This window comes from Bos mutus, chromosome 2, assembly GCF_027580195.1.
Source record: "Bos mutus isolate GX-2022 chromosome 2, NWIPB_WYAK_1.1, whole genome shotgun sequence".
Taxonomy (NCBI): domain Eukaryota; kingdom Metazoa; phylum Chordata; class Mammalia; order Artiodactyla; family Bovidae; genus Bos; species Bos mutus.
The window spans coordinates 111,912,000-111,931,860 of record NC_091618.1 but is presented as its reverse complement, the minus strand read 5'-3'; the positions used below and the strand labels follow the sequence as shown (position 1 = coordinate 111,931,860).

The 19,861-nt window shown below is 40.6% G+C and overlaps 1 protein-coding gene across 1 annotated transcript in view; it reads right to left on the bottom strand.

The window, feature by feature from the left end:
* PDK1 (pyruvate dehydrogenase kinase 1) overlaps positions 1-16,491 on the bottom strand; it is a 40,125-nt gene extending 23,634 nt beyond the window's left edge. Inside the window, exons 1-8 of the mRNA XM_005887567.2 lie at positions 16,131-16,491; positions 14,222-14,363; positions 10,820-10,891; positions 6,182-6,366; positions 5,785-5,880; positions 4,701-4,778; positions 2,911-2,987; positions 995-1,093 (exon numbers count right to left, since the gene is read on the bottom strand). Of these exons, the coding sequence (XP_005887629.2) occupies positions 995-1,093; positions 2,911-2,987; positions 4,701-4,778; positions 5,785-5,880; positions 6,182-6,366; positions 10,820-10,891; positions 14,222-14,363; positions 16,131-16,332 (951 nt within the window). The 5' untranslated portion in view covers positions 16,333-16,491. The remainder of the gene's footprint in view (positions 1-994; positions 1,094-2,910; positions 2,988-4,700; positions 4,779-5,784; positions 5,881-6,181; positions 6,367-10,819; positions 10,892-14,221; positions 14,364-16,130) is intronic.
* Between the last annotated feature and the right edge of the window lie 3,370 nt (positions 16,492-19,861).

The following is a 19,861-nucleotide window of genomic DNA, read 5'->3' as shown; positions in this document are numbered from 1 at the left end:
CTGGAATTCCACGTATGGACTTAAATACTGGGAAAATGGCAACTGAGGCTAGGCAACTGAGAGGGGAGATGCTCTAAGAGAGCTAACTCCTAAGCTACCATAACCAAAAGCCAATATTTGCTGTTAAAAAAATTTTAATTTCATAAACAGCAATATTAGACAATGTCTTTCAACTACAGCAATATGAAAAGAAACAACAAAAAGACTGTCTCTGAGTAGTGACCTACAAGTGGCAAGGAACTGACATATTTCATTTTCATCTCTCTGCATTTATTAATTCAATACAAAATTTTAAATGATTATTTAAAAAAGAGAAACATCATCATACTCTAAGAAACTGAGCTATCTAAGAAAAATGTAGTAGAAAAGGCTTGGGACTAGAGTCAATGAACATGAATTTAAACAAACTCAGGGAGATTATGGAGGATAAAGGAGCCTGGCGTGCAGGAGTCCATGGCATCACAAAGAGTTGGACGACTCAGAAACTTAACAGGGGTCAAAGGACTGACATCCTGTCCTGTGTCATTTATTGGCTATTTAATAATGAGCTAATCACTGTGTCTAGTTTCTGTAAAATTGAGAATAAAATTACCTTTGCCCCTTACTGAAGAGCTGTTAGGAAAATCAAATGAAACACTTAAAAGCAGATTTTAAAACATTGTTTAAAAAGGAGAAATTATGTACTATCTACATAATACTGTAAATACCCAAATATTTTAGATTTTACTTATCAAAGTAGATATCAAACTAGACAGACATGATTCTACAAAACTGTCTGTCTCCAGGGTTTACTTTAACCTGAATCATCTGGATGAAGGGTCAGAACAGAAACGGACTCACGGGAAAATTTCATAACCTGCCAGATAAATGAAACGATGTGCTTATTATCTAGAAGGAACAGGATTTCTTTCTTTCTAAGAATAAATTATGTCTTCTGGAAAACATGTACATGTCTGTACATTAGTTTTTAAAAATTTAAAAAAACAGCACTTACCTTCACAGTCAAATCCTCTTTACCCAGTGTGACATGGACCTGAATAGGCGGATAAACACCTTTGTCAGCATGATGCTCCATCGTTGCTCTCATTGCATTCTGAAATACATAAGGGTTATGTTAAAGATACAACTTTAAAGAAGGAGAGAAATTAAGTACAATTTTCAAGTATATATGCACTCCTTGATATTTTTAAAAATTTTAATGAAAACATGCCTAAGAATTGTAATTCATAACTAAACTTAAAGAACTACTTCTAAAAAATAAGTCAGTTTTGGAGGACTTGGTAGGTAAAAATCCCAACTAAATTCTGAATATTTTCTAAAATCAGAATCTCAACATTTTTAACTAGCTTTATATGAAAGCAGAAAATTCTACCCAAATATTTTTATAATTTGGGAGACAATGGGCAAATCTTATTTTTGAAAACAGTCTCATCTCTATTTTAAAGAACCATTTTAATTGTCATAAACTGCTGTCATAATTGCATAAATTAAGAAAAAGCGATTTTTTCATTTAGTACTAATAGCAAGTCTTATTATGATGTAGAAATAAATCTAATTTACTACTAATTGGAAACCAGAATATTTATTTACACAGTAAAACAGTTTTGACCAATTTCTAAAGGACACAGGGTACACGATGTCAACAGAGCATAAGCACTAAGCAATAACACGACATGTAGCGTTGAAGCAGGAACTGCCAAGACTAGATACAGTTTAAAAGGCAAAAGGCTGGACTGCACTTGGAGTGTGTAGCCCTGGAACACCAATCAGGACAGAGTCTCCCAAGGAAGAGATTCTGTCATCTCTACCGAAGGCCGTTTAAGATCAGGTTTCAGATGGAAGCCATTATTACTGATATGATATAAAGTCTGTTACATAATATGGTAATGTTTCTTTTATTAAGCATCATAGGGAATGAGATCTTTAGGTGACTGAAATTTCAAGGAAAAAATTACTTTTAATCCTTTAAGTGCAAATCGTTTATTCATTTAACCACTTTGGTAGAAAGATTTTTGTAAAATATTAGATACATTCTTGCTGTCTTAGAACCAAGACCATTTTTCAATCTTTGTTATTCTAAGACAGTCAGCCAGTTTTTCTATGTTTCAGTGTATTTTTCTTTTTTCATGATCAGGCTGAAGGCCACCTCATCTCTCTTCCACCTGCTCCTGGCTGAAGACATGGTAACCACACTGAGAGAGACTACAGGCTTGATGTGGGGTAATATTTTCAGCCCCATGGACCCATACTCCTCATCACACACTTTCCTGTCTACCAGCAACTGTCTTTGGTATGGTGCTGAGAAAAAAATGTACTCTCAACATTACGAGCACAATTGTATTTAGTTTTCAAATTTTGTTTTAAAGAGCAAATATAACAGCAGAAGTCACATAAGTCAATGTAAGTGACTTTCTCCAAAAAAATGCATACAACAATGTGTATGACAGTGGGACTGTGGTCCTTTAGGGGTGGAGAATCATTCTTCTAAACATTTTGCTTTGTAAAAATACAAATAAAATTGTATCAAACACGTATAACGTGCTGCCATTGTATAAGACATTTAGGATATTATTCTCAATCTTTGTAATAACCTGGATAATAATAATATCCTTGTTTGACAGAGGAGGAAACTGAGGCTTGGGGTTGAGAGACTTGCACAAGGTCACACACATCTTAGGTGGCAGAACTGGAATTCAAATCCAGGTCTTTCTGAGCCCCAGGTCTGAGCTTACCACTACACTGAGGGCATCAGTGTTGACCAACAGCTTATCTGCACTGATGTGCCATGAAACACCAAAGGGCATCTTTTAATGAAACTGAGGAAAACCTGGTAGAGTATTTAAACTTTCAAAGCAGATTCCTAACCTTAGGAAAGGACTGATAAAGGTGATGTAATACTATGTTACAAACCTTGAAAAGTTCAAACACCATGTGATAGAGGTGGGATGGTACATAAACCACTTGTATTGGCTGTCCTGGTGATTTTGCTACAGAGCAGAAGAGAAAAATATGAAAGTACAGAGAGATGTGCTTAAAGCATTTTAAAGAATATATTGTGTAGTGCTGAAAAGAAAACATTTACTATGGAGGATAGTACTACTGGGGGGAGAAGGGCTACACCAGTTTTTTACTGTATCTGTGTTTGAATGCCAGGCTCACACAATTTATACCTGCCTGTGACAACATGAGTCCTGCAGTCACTCTTGCAATCCTGCATAACCATCTACCAACCCATCTTCCCATTCTTGTCTATGATGGTTGAGTCTGTTTAAGACACTCAGTCTTACGGTCAGAATTTTTTCCTTCCAAAAAGAAGTGTTAAAGTCTTTAAATTCCATGGTCCAACTCACATAAATACATTGTTTCTTTAAAAAGCCATTTTTTAATTGTTTCACCCAGGTGGGATGCTTTGTTTTATTCTGGGCATTTCTGTGCATATAGACTCAAATAAAAACTTTGAGCTAGTATTGACTTATCAAGGGCCACTAATTCTACATTCAAACATGTAAGAGGAGCCTAGCTGGGGGTAGAGAACAGATAATAAGCAAACCAGAACTTTCAGTAAAGGAGTAAGAGTCGCCATACCTCAGAATTCTCATTCAGCCAATAAGCTGGACTCTCCAATGAATAAACTGGCTCTGGGAAACACAGATGGTACATCTGGAAACTGCCCACAGCAGTTCAGGTTCCCAAACTGTCACTTGCGCCTTGTGGTTCTTATTCACTGAATGTACTATTATGGCTTTAGAAAAACCAGGCAACTCTATTTTCAATGGGGCAACTTCTTCCACTGCCCTCCCACTCTAAGGTCCAGAATACAACTCAGCAGAAGCCTATTTAATTTTATGCTTCTTACAGGGTCATTCTAACTGAGGTAATGTCTCCCTCTGTCAAACTACCCTACCTCCAGGGAAGACAGAGAGAGACTCATCAATCTCCTTCCGAGGCATCTAAACCTTTTGTGTCCAAAAGAAGACCATCAGAGATAATCAGAGTCTCCAACAGATGGACATCTTTCTTTCTTCTTTCACATCTCCAGTCTTTACTTCCTCGACAATAAAAAATTGGTTTGAAACTCAGGAAGTAGAAATCTTAAAGGGTAAACCTTACATTCAGTTCAGTCGCTCAGTCGCGTCCGACTCTTCGCGACCCCATGAAGTACATATAAAAGTCAGATGTAATTTTCTTGAAAGCATTAGTCGCTCAGTCGTGTCTGACTCTTTGCGACCCCATGGACTGTAGCCCACCAGGCTCAGGCTCCTCTGTCCATGGAATTCTCCAGGCAAGACTACTGGAGTGGGTAAGCCATTCCCTTCTCCAAGGGGTCTTCCCGACCCAGGGATCAAACCCAGGTCTCCTGCATTGCAGGCAGATTCTTTACCATCTGAGCCACCAGAGGAGGATCACTTTTTTCTGTGACTAACCAGGAAATAAAAAATATGCAAAGAATCAATATTATCAATTAAAATAATGAAAATGGGAAAGAAAAAGGCAAAATGTCTTTCAGAAAAAATCCAACTAAATTAAAAAATATACATATATACGTACACACACATAAATACAAATATTTTTAACATGATTTCTCTCCCTCAGCTTTCATATCCAATAAACAAGTTGTTTTATATTAAAACAAATCTAACTTATCATTCCTTCTCAGGTAATCATAACACTAATCATTTAGGAAAAGGCATCAGGCTTACCATTTAGTTCTTCAAGTTCTAGTTCGGGAGAGTTAATATAATACAAATCACACAGACGCCTAGCATTTTCATAGCCATCTAGTGTGAATCAAAACAAAAAAGTCATTAAATAAATTTACTTCTGCTTCATGAAGATGGCAATAATATATAAACAAATGAAATTTTAAAGCTTTCTAGAGAAAAAAATATACTTTAACAATCTTAGTTTGGGGACGGTCTTTTTAAAGTATGACATGACAAAGCCTAAGGCCGTATAAAGCAAAAAGTGACAGATATGATTACCAAAAAATTTTCAAATATCTGTATGGAAAAAGAAACCATAAACAAAGTAAAAAGAAAACCAGCAGATTGAAGAAAATATTTACAATACATGTAAATAAAATTTAGAGTTGGTAAGGGTTTAGGGAATACTCACTTTCATTCATTGTTTGATACATTTTTGGAGTTATAAAATTTTAAATACATTTAAAATTTTTTTAATTCTAGAAACCCTGCCTTCTAAAATACTAGCAAAAGTCAGCACATATATAAGGATGTCTACTGTAATATTGTTGGTGATAGAAACAACAGAAATATGCATCAATAGGAGTACGGATTAATACAGTCTGATACATCCCTAACAGTCATTCAAAGACCTGGTGTATACCCACGTGTACTACACATGGCACGATGTTTGTAAATTTATAGAAAAACATACACAAACTACCCCATGTTCCAAAAACAGCAATGTAAGACCAACAATTATGTGCGTGCACAAGCATATATGGTTCAAACAGAAAAAGCTGTGGCAAGATACAAGCCAAACTATTATGAATTATGGCTTCAATATAGGGAATTAGAAAGGAGGGAATAAGGAAATATTTTGAAGTCAAATAGATACTCTCATAATATCTTCACCTTTTGCCTAATAAAGCACGGCATCAACAAAACATTCATCCTATACATAGTGCACAATTAGCATTATAAAGGCATTTTCAAACCTATGCATGGGTTATATCATTTTATCTCATGATTCAAATAACTGTTTTAATAGCACTCAACAGTTCTGAATTGGCATTCTTCCTGAAAGGAGAAACGCATTTACCTTTAATAACTTCAACCACACTGCAGTTGGGATTTATACTTCCGACGTGTTTCCGATGAGATAGGCTTCCTTTGCCTTTTCCACCAAATAATAAAGCTATAAAAAATTAAAAAACAAATAAAATACGCTAAAATACATAATGCCGCTGTCTGGATTTCAATACTGTTTCTCTAATTGGTATCAAACAGTAGAACAAGTATTTTCCTTAAAACATAAACATTCTACATAACGTTAAACATAAATTTAAAAACCTCCTTTCAATGGCAGTCTATTTGCTTTCCTTAATACAAAAAAAAAGTAAAAGTAAATATTCTCCCTAAAAGGAAGTTTTCTAAATAAATGTAAAATGTACCAACACAGATTATTTAGCTTCTTCTCTTGACTTCCAGACACTTACAGTGCTGATTAAGTAACATTCTAATTGAAATTCGACTCATGTAGAAACGATCCAAAAAATATTGAACATTCTGGCTGGTGACAGGATCCACCCCGAAGCTCTCCTTGTATTCAACCACACCTTCAGCCATTGTGGGTATCACGTCATTGTGTCGGTTCCTGATCCGTATCACAGTGTCTGTAAAGCTAAACAAACCTGTCTGTCAAAACAGCCAAATATTTTGGCAAGTGAATGTGATACTAAAATGTAAATTTAGCCAATTATACTAGACAAGAAATGCCTAATTCAGTAAAAGAAGCATCAAGGCATGTTTTCTTACACTTATTTAAGTATATTTCAGATAATAAAATATACCATCTCTATAGAGATGTTAGTTCAGTTCAGTTGCTCAGTCGTGTCCGACTCTTTGTGACCCCGTGAATTACAGCATGCCAGGCCTCCCTGTCCATCACCACCTCCCAGAGCTCACGAAAATTCATGTCTATCGAGTCGGTGATGCCATCCAGCCATCTCATCCTCTGGCGTCCCCTTCTCCTCCTGCCCCCAATCCCTCCCAGCATCAGGGTCTTTTCCAATGAATCAACTCTTCGCATGAGGTGGCCAAAGTACTGGAGTTTCAGCTTCAGCATCAGTCCTTCCAATGAACACCCGGGACTGATCTCCTTTAGGATGGACTGGTTGGATCTCCTTGCAGTCCAAGGGACTCTCAAGAGTCTTCTCCAACACCACAGTTCAAAAGCATCAATTCTTCGGTGCTCAGCCTCCTTCACAGTCCAACTCTCACATCCATACATGACCACAGGAAAAACCATAGCCTTGACCAGACAGACCTTTGTTGGCAAAGTAATATCTCTGCTTTTGAATATGCTATCTAGGTTGGTTGTAACTTTCCTTCCAAGGAGTAAGCGTCTTTTCATTTCATGGCTGCAGTCACCATCTACAGTGATTTTGGAGCCCAAAAAAATAAAGTCTGACACTGTTTCCACTGTTTCCCCATCTATTTCCCATGAAGTGATGGGACCGGATGCCATGATCTTCGTTTTCTGAATGTTGAGCTTTAAGCCAACTTTTTCACTCTCCTCTTTCACTTTCATCAAGAGGCTTTTGAGTTCCTCTTCATTTTCTGCCATAAGGGTGGTGTCATCTGCATATCTGAGGTTATTGATATTTCTCCAGGCAATCTTGATTCCAGCTTGTGCTTCCTCCAGTCCAGCGTTTCTCATGATGTACTCTGCGTAGAAGTTAAATAAGCAGGGTGACAATATACAGCCTTGACAAACTCCTTTTCCTATTTGGAACCAATCTGTTGTTCCATGTCCAGTTCTAATTGTTGCTTCCTGACCTGCATATAGGTTTCTCAAGAGGCAGGTCAGGTGGTCTGGTATTCCCATTTCTTTCAGAATTTTCCATAGTTTATTGTGATCCACACAGTCAAAGGCTTTGGCATAGTCAATAAAGCAGAAATAGGTATTTTTCTGGAACTCTCTTGCTTTTTCTATGATCCAGCAGATATTGGCAATTTGATCTCTGGTTCCTCTGCCTTTTCTAAAACCAGCTTGAACATCTGGAAGTTCACGGTTCACATATTGCTGAAGCCTGGCTTGGAGAATTTTGAGCATTACTTTACTAGCATGTGAGATGAGTGCAATTGTGTGGTAGTTTGAGCATTCTTTGGCATTGCCTTTCTTTGGGATTGAAATGAAAACTGACCTTTCCCAGTCCCGCGGTCACTGCTGAGTTTTCCAAATTTGCTGGCATATTGAGTATGCACTTTCATAGCATCATCTTTCAGGATTTGGAATAGCTCAACTGGAATTCCATCACCTCCACTAGCTTTGTTCGTAGTGATGCTTTCTAAGGCCCACTTGACTTCACATTCCAGGATGTCTGGCTCTAGGTCAGTGATCACACCATCGTGATTATCTGGGTCATGAAGATCTTTCTTGTACAGTTCTTCTGTGTATTCTTGCCACCTCTTCTTAATATCTTCTGCTTCTGTTAGGTCCATACCATTTCTGTCTTTTATCGAGCCCATCTTTGCATGAAATGTTCCCTCAGTATCTCTAATTTTCTTGAAAAGATCTCTAGTCTTTCCCATTCTGTTGTTTTCCTCTATTTCTTTGCATTGATCTCTGAGGAAGGCTTTCTTATCTCTCCTTGCTATTTTTTGGAACTGTGCATTCCGATGCTTATATCTTTCTTTTTCTCCTTTGCTTTTCGCTTCTCTTCTTTTCACAGCTATTTGTAAGGCCTCCTCAGACAGTCATTTTGCTTTTTTGCATTTCTTTTCCATGGGGATGTTAAGAAACTCCAAAACAAAAAAAAAACTTGTAAAATGTAATTATTTTCTTGGAACTCCTAAAAGTAAGGCTGCCACAAAACACAATCCTACAAATGTGAAGGGTTTTCTTTAACTATCATCAACTAAGATTATTTCAACACCTGCTATGAGGATGGGATCCAGGCACAGCCAGCATAAGAGAAGACAGAGCACTTGCTTCTAGAGAACACATGCTCTGTAAGGAATGAAGATGAATGAGCCAATAAAGGCTATGTGTTTTGGAACCATTTCCCAGGTTCAAGAGAGAAAGGGCCACTAACAAAAGTAGAAAGGAATTCTAATTCCATTCTATGAGTTTAAAAACATGGGAGAAAAAAAGGTGAATGTGTGTTCATAGAAAAATCTTCAAGCCATCCAGCTTTTCTATTTCTGTCATTTGAAGACACTACTGCATGGCTTTGCCAACAGACATCCGTCTAGTCAAAACTATGGTTTTTCCAGTAGTCATGTATGGATGTGAGACCTGGACCATAAAGAAAGCTGAGCGCTGAAGAACTGATGCTTTTGAACTGTGGTGTTGGAGAAGACTCTTGAGAGAGTCCCTTGGACTGCAAGGATATCTGGCCAGTCCATCCTAAAGGAAATCAGTCCTGACTATTCTTTGGAAGGACTGATGCTAAAGCTGAAGCTCCAATACTTTGGCCACCTGATGCAAAGAAATAACTCACTGGAAAAGACCCTGATGCTGGGAAAGACTGAAGACAGGAAGAGAAGGGGATGACAGAGGATAAGATGGTTGGATGGCATCACTGACTCAATGGACGTGAGTTTGAGCAAGCTCTGGGAGTTGGTGATAAACAGAGAAGCCTGGTGTGCTGCAGTCCATGGAGTCACAAAGAGTCGGACACAACCCAGTGACTAAAGTGCACTGAACTGCATGGCTAATTTAAAGAAGTAAATAAAAGAGGAAAGAAGTCTTAGTTGTGAAGTAACAAAATCTACCTTGTAATACAGCCATCAGAACTCACACTTCCAAATGACTGCTTCCTCATTCAAAGTCTTCAGAGACATCATCTTGACTACTATTAACCTATTCCAATGATGCTCTCATTGCTCAAAATATTTTTGGAATTCCTAGTTTATGATTAGTTTTAAAACCAAACTGTTAATCCAAAATACAAACAACAAACTCCTTGAAAACAATTCATCATTTCTAGTTACTTCTTAATCATTTATTTCACATCTCTCTTTTTTTGTCAAAACCAAAGCAGTATTATTTTGCCTGGCTGCTCACGATATTTTTTTAAAATTCAGGTCTGAATGACTATTTTCCGAAGGTTTTTCAGCATAAGGTTTACTTTTAAGTTAGACTGGATGGGTCTAAATCCATTTGCTGTCCATGTGAGCCTAATGCTATTTTAAGACTTTTTGTCCACAGATAGCATCTCTTTTTGCACAGATAGTATTATTTCAGTAGAGTCATTTTAAAGAGTAAGTGACATCATTTGTGTAAATTTTGCTGCATACCTACGCAAATTCTTGGTGTTATTTTCAAACCAAAATCATGTTTAAAAAGTGAAATGTTGCTACCACCTTTAAAGACAGTAAAAAAAAAAAATGTGTAATGGACTTGGAGGACAACAACAGAAACAGTCTTTAAGTTCTGAGTAACATTCACTGGAATAAGCAGGTAACTTGCCTTAGGGGATTACGAGGTTTATTAGTCCTGGTATGTTGATTATTAATAGGTCACATTACTTACATTGTCTCGCAGACCACAGTTCATAAACTAGAGACAAGTTTCTGTCTTGCAGGCCTTCAGTGTTTGTTGAAGGTTTAGTTTCCAATCTTTCAAAATTAGGAAATCTAACTTAAAAAACAAAAATAACTAGACTTGCAGCTTTTCTTATACCCACCCCCCAACACACACACACATATCATATGATCTGGGCAGTGTTTCTGCTCGGCAATGGTCAGTAGAGCTGAAAGGCTGTCCTTTAGAAGCAAGTGCTCATTACCAAGTCTTTACCAGTCTCCTACCATCCAAGTGGCCCTGAGACCACATCAACATCAGATCACCAGATTTGAACTGCATCTTTCTTTACACTAGAGTGAAGAGAAACATGAAGTTCTTCTTATGCCCAGTCCAATTTCTGAATTTATGTTACCTGGCTGGCTGTATGGACTGTGACAAGAAACATATACCATCATATGTTCTAAAGCAGTGAAAAACCAAAAGTTAATCAATTTCCCTAAAATGATCCAATAGCAATACATTTACATTTTTATATGATGTTCAAAGAGTATATGATGATGTTTTATATGATGTTCAAATAAGGCAAAACAACTGTACTTACTCATAAATAGTTTTAGCATCTTCAGCACTTTTGTCCTTAAACTCAAGAAGCTCTTGAAGACTCTGGATATACCTAAAATGTAAATCAACCCCTTGTAAGACTGTTCTTTTACATTTTGAAAGTCTAATATTGTGAAAATGATCAAGAGGCATTTTAAACATTTCTTTACTGTTAATTAATTTTTAGCAAACTATGGTTGAAGTGGGATTTGTATACCCATTCACATTCAAGCAAAGTCCCTGCCAGTAATTAGAAGGTACCTTTTCTCCTAAAAGCTTAGGTTAAATTTGATTTAAGAATTTCCTACTTTTTTTAAAGTTCTCTACTCAAAGTAGTTTTTATATTTCTTAAAATTACCACTGTACATCACAGTATAAATATACTGATGGTCACGGGAACTGAGTCTGTCACCAACAATTATGTGATCTTGGGCAAATGACTTTAACTTGTCTTAGTCTCAGTAAAATGTGGAGGCCAGCTTACCCTGGTCTAAGAATCAAATTTAAATGTCTTTGTTTTAAAACCTTAATTTTAGATGGTACGTCCAGTCAGCAGATGCTTATTGAAAGTCTACAGTCTAACACATGGTTCTTCTAAACAATTGAACAAAAACACAAAAGTCATGAAAATGCACATTTTTAATTTATCTAAAAATACGATGGAGCAAATCACCTGGTAAAGGAGCAAAATGAAGAAAGTCAAATCCTCTCTGAAGGTCATGCAGCAGAGCACAATGGCAGTGGAGGGCCAGAGCCAAAACACCTATCATTCAATGACCTTCTTTAGTGTAGGGTCTGCTTTGGCCGGACCTTCAGCTGCCATATTTTAGTAGACATCCAGGGGCAGTGAAAGTGTTTTAAAAATCTGCAAATCCCCATGTTGGTTTGGAAAGTTGTTTCTGACAAACAATATGCCCTACAGCATGCCAAGGCATTCCAAAGTCTAGTGATTCTGAGTCTACTGTCGTGACTTAACCCTTACTCTTCACTGGCAAGAACAATTATGCTTTTATTCAGAAGATACTGAAACCAAGCAGGACCTTGTGGGGCTCCTGGGCACAGAAGCCTTTCCATGTCTCCCATTTCATATTTGTAGGGAATAGATTCCAGTTTCCATGACCTTCCTTGAGGTCCAAAGGGCAGGTTCAAACAGGAGCTAATCAGGGAAGAGAGAGAATGCAGAGACAAGGGAGAAGCGGCCAAGAGACAACAGTGCAGACCTGGAGTCAGTCTGGTTTCCCCTCAAGAGATACACATCTCCGAATTCTTTTACAGCACTAACACGCACAACAAAGGAAAGATATTAGCATTTTTCATTCCAGAAGGTTTGATAATCTCAAGAAGCACATCAGGAGACCACCTGAGGCCAGATTAAAGGCCTGCATGTACACTGATCATTATCAGCAACCTCTTCCTTGAACCACTGCTATAAAACTCTTCACCAAACATCCCTGGGTTGGGACACAGTTTTTCAGGGCAAGATCCTGCTGTGTCCTCCTTTGCCTGGCAAAGCAATAAAGCTATTCTTTTCTACTTCACCTAAAACTGGCTTCAAGGTTCAATTCAGCACCAGTGAACAGAGGCAGAGTTTTCGGCATTAAATTGTCAACATCTACAATGTGTTAGGCACCGATATTTAAAAAATGTAACATATTCTACTTTTAATGATTTTTTTTTTTTAAAAAGGAATAAACCTCCATAGAAAATTATCTGTTCTCCCTGCATCAGAGTTCCTAAACAAATGTCTCTTACTTAAACCACATTTCTAACTATTTCATTTTTGGACTGGAGAGTATCGGATTATCAATTATGGAGCAGTCATGTTTCTTTCACTTATTTTAAAAAGTTGACATTATATCAGCTTCTCCCATAATTATATTGGTTACAACAGGAAAGCTAGGATCTCCATAAATCATAATTGGGAAATGCCTTGCAACATTTAAGACTCTTTCCATTTAAGACTGAACTCTGGCAAACTCTTTTGTTTGAAATGTATAGTGGTTAACAGAGTAACACTTTTAATAACATTAACAAGAAAGGCTGCATACAGGTGGCCACATATGCATGCACACCCTTAATAGCTCCACTGTCATTTTTAGAAGAGAGATCATAGTTTCTACACAATTCTAATAACTTCTGCTGCTGCTGCTGCTAAGTCGCTTCAGTCGTGTCCGACTCTGTGAGACCCCATAGACGGGAGCCCACCAGGCTCTGCCGTCCCTGGGATTCTCCAGGCAAGAACACTGGAGTGGGTTGCCATTGCCTTCTCCATTGTGTGAAAGTGAAAAGTAAAAGTGAAGTCGCTCAGTCTCGTCCAACTTGTAGCAACCCCATGTACTGCAGCCTACCAGGCTCCCCCATCCATGGGATTTTCTAGGCAAGAGTACTGGAGTGGCTTGCCACTAATAACTTCTAATTGTTTTTAAATGATAGAATAAATATTTTAACTTCTGTGACTTATAAAGATATACTTCAATAAGATAAATTTAGTTTATAAAAAAATGTATACCCTTTAACACATTTTATTAATCTGACTTCAACATAAAGCAGTTGCTGCTAAGCTGCTGCTAAGTTGCTTCAGTCGTGTCCGACTCTGTGCGACCCCATAGATGGCAGCCCACCAGGCTCTGCCGTCCCTGGGATTCTCCAGGCAAGAACACTGGAGTGGGTTGCCATTTCCTTCTCCAATGCATGAAAGTGAAAAGTGAAAGTGAAGTCGCTCAGTCCTGTCTGACTCTTAGCGACCCCATGGACTGCAGCCCACCAGGCTCCTCCGTCCATGGGACTTCCCAGGCAAGAGTACTGGCTGCTGCTGCTGCTAAGTCACTTCAGTTGTGTCCGACTCTGTGTGACCCATAGACGGCAGCCCACCAGGCTCTCCCGTCCCTGGGACTCTACAGGCAAGAACATTGGAGTGGGTTGCCATTTCCTTCTCCAATGCACTGGAGTGGGGTGCCATTGCCTTCTCTGACAAACAAATCTGAGTTTGAATCCCAGCTTTACCATGAATGTTTTTGCCTTAGGCAAAGGACTTAATCTGTAGGTACCTCCATTTCTTCATCTGTAAAACGGATGCCTACTGGGCAAGGTTATTGAAGGGATTAAAGGTAACTATCAACTTATGGTAGATATTTTTATTACATTATAAAATAACATCCTTGGAGATTTAATAACACAAATCTTAAATATAGTGTCTGTATTTCTGTGCATTTGATTGTTTTTTCAAAACCAAAAGGTAGTACAGTCCAGGATTCAGGTTGAAGCCCAGATACACCCCAACAAAGGAGGAGGAATGCTGCTACTACCTTGAGACACCACTGCAGAGTAAAAAAGTACTTGCTTTAACTCTGGGTAAAGTCTACAACACTACTCAAATTGCAAACACAAGAACAGTGAATCTTACCAGCTCTGTACCAACTGAACTGACGGTGTCCTGAGAAGATTATCTGGAAGAAGACTTATTTCTTTCATTATATTTGCCAATCTCACAGGCAACTCTTGCCGTAGAAACATAAATGAGGTCTTTTCACAAGCATTCACAGATCCTGAAACCAAATACAGTGTGAACAGCAGTAAGTGGAAGCCATAAGGCAGAGAGAAACACACAGTTATTTGTCAAGTGATATCATCACCATAACGACAAGGCAAGAAGAGGAGCAAGGGACAAGACAGTCCAGTCTCTAGGGCTGTGCGACATTCTGAACCACCTTCCAACCACACTGTAGAGCATCAGTGAGGTTATTTTCCTGTCTCCATTATTCACATCTCCCATCTTAGAACGAAGACAACCTAGGCAAGTCTGAGCAAGGCGCAGTCTGATTAACGTAGGACCTGTAAAAAGCCTATCCTATATAACCTGTTGCTATCGTTTTAAAAACTTGTTTCCTAACTTTAGGTTTATAAGAAAAACCTGTCTAAGAAGCAGTGGAAATTCTGACATGTTCACGAGAAGATTCACTGAGTCCAGGTAGAACCACTATACTAACTGCCATACGCGAAGAGTAAATGAAGAGTAGTCTTTCCGGCAACAGAAAGCAAAAGCTGCCAATGCCTGCTCTGCGATCATCTTCAAGCTTCTCCCCCAGTAGGTTGTATTTAATTGTCTGATTCCTGGAAAGCAATCTGCTCCTTCCTCCACTCCTACTCAAGATGCTAAGCAGAACAGCTGTAGAATCGCGTTTGGCAAGCAGTTCCATTTAAAGTCAAACTAAAAAGTCATGTTATTTCAGTGATGCATTTTAAACTCACTGATTTGCTCTTTTAGCAAGAGACAACCATAGCAAAAACGAGATTGTCAATAGGAATAATCGTATTAAAAGAAAACATTTTCTTGTGGAAGTTTAATGGCATAGTTGGGAAAGAGGTCAAATTCAACCTCTTAATAACACTACAGTCATTTTAAGGTAAAAACAAAAACGAAGAGCTTTGAACCAAACAAAATCGACACTGTAAACCACAAGTTTAAGATTAAGTGGCTAACTACGCTGCTATCTTTCAAGCCACTAGTGATCCGTTGGTGACCAAACCGCACTCACAATGCAGAAGATAACTCTTGTCTATTTGAAATTTTGACTTGACTAGTTTTCCCATTTCATCTTAGCGCCCTGCTATGATAAGTTAAAGTTAAATGCCTGACTTTGCAATTCCTCTGCATCTTTTCTAGAGAAAACCAGGAAGCACTCATTTGAGAAAGAGGAAAGTGGAGAGTCACTTCGGTAAACAAACCCCACAGCATACTGTACCCATGCACTTTACACGTGCTGCGGACTCTTGTTGACGAAATGAATTGTACGGTTGGTGGAAACTCTTAAGCCAGTGGCAAGGAAAACATTCTATGAAACACCGGGCCAGTCAGAACCTGCTTCCCCTATCAGCACGCCACTTTTATGTAATCATCATATGCAAAACCAAGCATTTATCAGCACTCTGCAGAATCTGAACGCGACTCCCGGAGGTGTCAGCACACTCGCCTCTCACTCGGGCTGGCCTCTTCCGAAAGGGCCTGGCTGCGAGCGCGGAGGTGCACACGTGCGCTGAAAAGAGCTCGGGGCCCGGGCTTGTTTTTCAACAATACACGGGAAAAAGGCACACTCTCCCAGTTATCTCTCTGGGGCGCGGACGCCTGCACCTGAGCAGAGGGATCCGTCCGCGAGGGACGGAGGAGGAGCCCGAAACGCCGGAGGAGAGACGTTGAGGAAGGGGGCGCGCCGGAGACGTAAGGGCACCCGCGCGGGCCGGGCCCGGCCCGGGTTAGCGGCCGCAGATCCCGGCTAGGGTTGCGCAGGAAGGCCCAAAGCCCGGGCCCTACTCACCGAAGTCCAGGAACTGCTTCATGGAGAGCGGGGATGGCGAGAAGCGCGCGTAGAAGTCCACTTGGCCGGGAACGCCGCGTTCGGGCGCCGGGCCGGAGCCCGAGTCCGAGGTGAGGCTGCGGCTGACGCTAGGGCCGGCGGCGCGCAGCCCGGGGCCCGGGCCGGCCGAGGTGGCTACGCGAAGCAGCCGCGCTAGCCTCATGTCGAGCCGCGCCGGAGGAGCCGGAGCCCCGGGCGCCAGGTCGCCGCTCCGCCGCTCGGCCGGGTGGTACGTGAGGGACGTGGCGGCCTCGGGGGCGGGGAGCGGCTGTCACCGCCGCGGCCACCGCCCCCCTTGCTGGAGCCCGGCCCTCCGCGCCGCTGGGCGGGGCCTGGGGAGGAGAAGGAGGCGGGGACCGCGTGCGGACCGCCCCCGAGCCAAAGTCCCGCCCCCCGCGCCCCGGGGCGGGGCCGAAAGAGCGGGAGGGCAGGGTTTCGCGTGGACGCCGGGCAGCTACGAGCCTCTCCTGGTGTGGCGCGCACAGTCACAGCCCTTTGGAAACAAAGCCCACTTTCCTGCTTCCTCAGGTCTCCTGTCCTCCGCCGAAAACCTCTAGCACAGGATCGACATCCGCTTCCAGGCACCACAGTGTCTTGCTTAGAGCGTGTTCCAGAAACGCTCCAAAAAACAAGCCCATATTTTACGGAGGAGCAAACTGAGACCCTCAAAATTTTCAGAGCAGACCCTTGCCAAACAGTGATACATAAGAACACATGGTGAGCACTATAGAGTGTGGCCCTAAATAATACCGCAACGACTCCCGTCCCAAGAGAAGAGAATTGACGGCTCAACTTGAAGCTTTGTCTACTGTCATTCTTGGCCTAGACAGCACTGTATATAAAGGCTCCCACAACTCCGACTGCCCTTCTCTTTAACTGTCTTAGCGTCACAGTTTGATTGCTCCAACCTTTGTAGTTTCCAAATAGTGAATATAAGACTAGAGAATTTCTAATTTCGATTTAATCTTTCAGAGCTGCAAAGGGTGTCTACAGTGAAAGTCACCACTGTCCCTTCTCGCCACTGCTCCTTCTACATATATCTAATCCCAGTGGTTTGTTATGTCTTAGATGCCAACAAAATTACTTTTCCTTGGGTGTGTAGTTTAATTTAAAATATATATTTTATATATTATACAATTTTAAGATTTTATATATATGTGTATGTATATACATAAATATTTACAGCAGTTATTGGTCTAGAAGAACAGTTCTATTCTCCATATTCGGATCTTGGATTGTATAAAAATGTATGTGTAAAGAATGAGATGAATGTCTTTTTAGGGTGTATTAGTGTTACTAACAGAGAAGGCAATGGCAACCCACTCCAGTACTCTTGCCTGGAAAATCCCACGGGCAGAGGAGCCTGATAGGCTGCAGTCCATGGGGTCGCACAGAGTCGCACACAACTGAAATGACTTAGCGGCAGTAGCAGTGTTACTAAACTGCATTCATTTGCCCAGCATGCAGCATGCCACACTCTGAGATGCCAAGGTTTGCAGGGGAAAGGTTTATAAGTCATGAGGCAGCCAAGAGAGGAGAAGGAAGACCAAATCTTAAATTCACCTTCCCTAAGAGAAAAAGCTTGGGATATTTATGGGACAAAGAAGTTGGGTGACCTGAGGCCTGGGGAAAGGTGATTGGAGATAAGAAAAAGGTTAAGAAAATGGCAGGGTGGTATCATCTAAGGGTGGAGTGTTTGGCCTTCTGATGTCAAGAGGTTCTCCATCCAGCACTTCAGCAGGCCCAGCTGAATGGTTGGTGGTCTCAACTGATCTGAACTGGGCAAGACTAGCTCCATGTTCCTGAAAAACAACTTTTGAAGCCATTACTATAGTGATCCACCCATCAGAGGTACTGCCTCTAGAGGACAGCTAAAGGAGTCTTATGATTGTCTAAGCTACCTGATGAAGGGTGTGCAGTGTGCAGGAACAGTTAAGGCAAGTTTCATCAGTGAAGTTACTGATATTACTGATTAAGCAAAAGTTATAGTTTAAGGGATCAAACTGATGACTGCCCTCAGTTTCATTAGTCCCACAGGTTTAGCTCGAAGAAAAACACTGACCACCTTTACAGGTGTAGGTAGTTGAGGGTTGGGGTAGAAGCAGCACTTAAACATATTTTCCAAAAGTGGTGCCTCTAAGAGTTCTTTCAGATATCTGTTAACCTGGTTGTTGTTACCATTTTGGTAAAAATTTCTTAGAGGAAGCAGTATGAACATAAGACTATGAGATAGGTAGAGAAAGTCGGAGAAGACAATGGCACCCCACTCCAGTACTCTTGCCTGGAAAATCCCATGGACGGAGGAGCCTGGTAGGCTGCAGTCCATGGGGTCACTAAGAGTCGGACGTGACTGAGCGACTTCACTTTCACTTTTCACTTTCATGCATTGGAGAAGGAAATGGCAACCCACTCCAGTGTTCTTGCCTGGAGAATCCCAGGGATGGCGGAGCCTGGTGGGCTGCCGTCCATGGGGTCGCACAGAGTTGGACACGACTGAAGTGACTTAGCAGCAGCAGAGAAAGTGATCAAATCTTTTTTATATATTTGCTGTCCTACCAGCCATACTCTGTACCCTCCAAATGTGGCCTTCCTTCATCTATACTATGAATATTTGTTGAAAGCACATTATGTAAAGTCCACCATCGTCGAAGTTTTACACATATCTTCAAATATTAGACAGCCTGCTCCATAAAGGAAGGATTATGTTTGCTCTGAGTGACCCAGACAGCAGATGGAAGACTTGGGGATGGAAACTGTAGGGAGACAGATCTCACCCACATGTGGAAAAACTTTGGTTACAGCCCTTTGACTGTGAAATGGGAGACCTTAGAGGAGGAGGGGGTTCTTGTCAATGACAGGGACGAAAGGACAGCTTTTTAAGGAGGCTGGGGAGGGTGATTGCAAAGCCATGAGGTGCTATGAACACAGCCTGGTTTCTGGTGTCAGATCCTCTTTCATTTACTGGATATGTTACCTCAAGTGAATTACCTTTCTGAGCATCAGCTTCCTTCCCTAGAAAGGGGGGATACTGGCTGTCTCATTGCGGGTGACTGTGAATAGATAGTGTAGCCCTTTGTTAGCACAATGCCCAGGATATACTAAACACTCAGATTCCGTCTTTTTTTTTTTTAAACCATTATTGCTGTTTTTTAAAAAAATTATTTCCTTATTAAGGTTTAATCAGAACCGCTCACACACATTTTTCATGAAGCCAACTTTACCAAAGGTTTGGTAGAAGACAATTTACAACTGAACATTAGCCATCCTTAAAATAGTCAACTGTTCCGCAGCTCTCCTGCAGCCTCCAGTCATGTGGCCTTCCTCCTTCTCCCCTTCCTTCCAGATTACTCCCTGAGCTCTGAATTCTCCTCACACTATCATGCACAGTATAATCGGCTTTCTCAGCCTCGTTTTGTAACTCTGCTGCTTTCCACCCGAGCATGTTGAGGTGCTCAACTGAACATTAACTTGTGTGAAAGTGCAAAGGCCAGGCAGAAGCTTGGGGTTTATTGTGTCAAGGTTCGTTCACCCAGAAACCAATCCAAGTTTTCTTTTCTTCAAAGTATATTCACCAAACTTCCACCCAACTTATAGTGAAAGAGTATATAAAAACAGATACAAAATTGCATCAGCTTTTCACTTCTTGGTCAAAGGCTGAGGATCCAGAAACTGGAGAGAATGTTAGATATTTT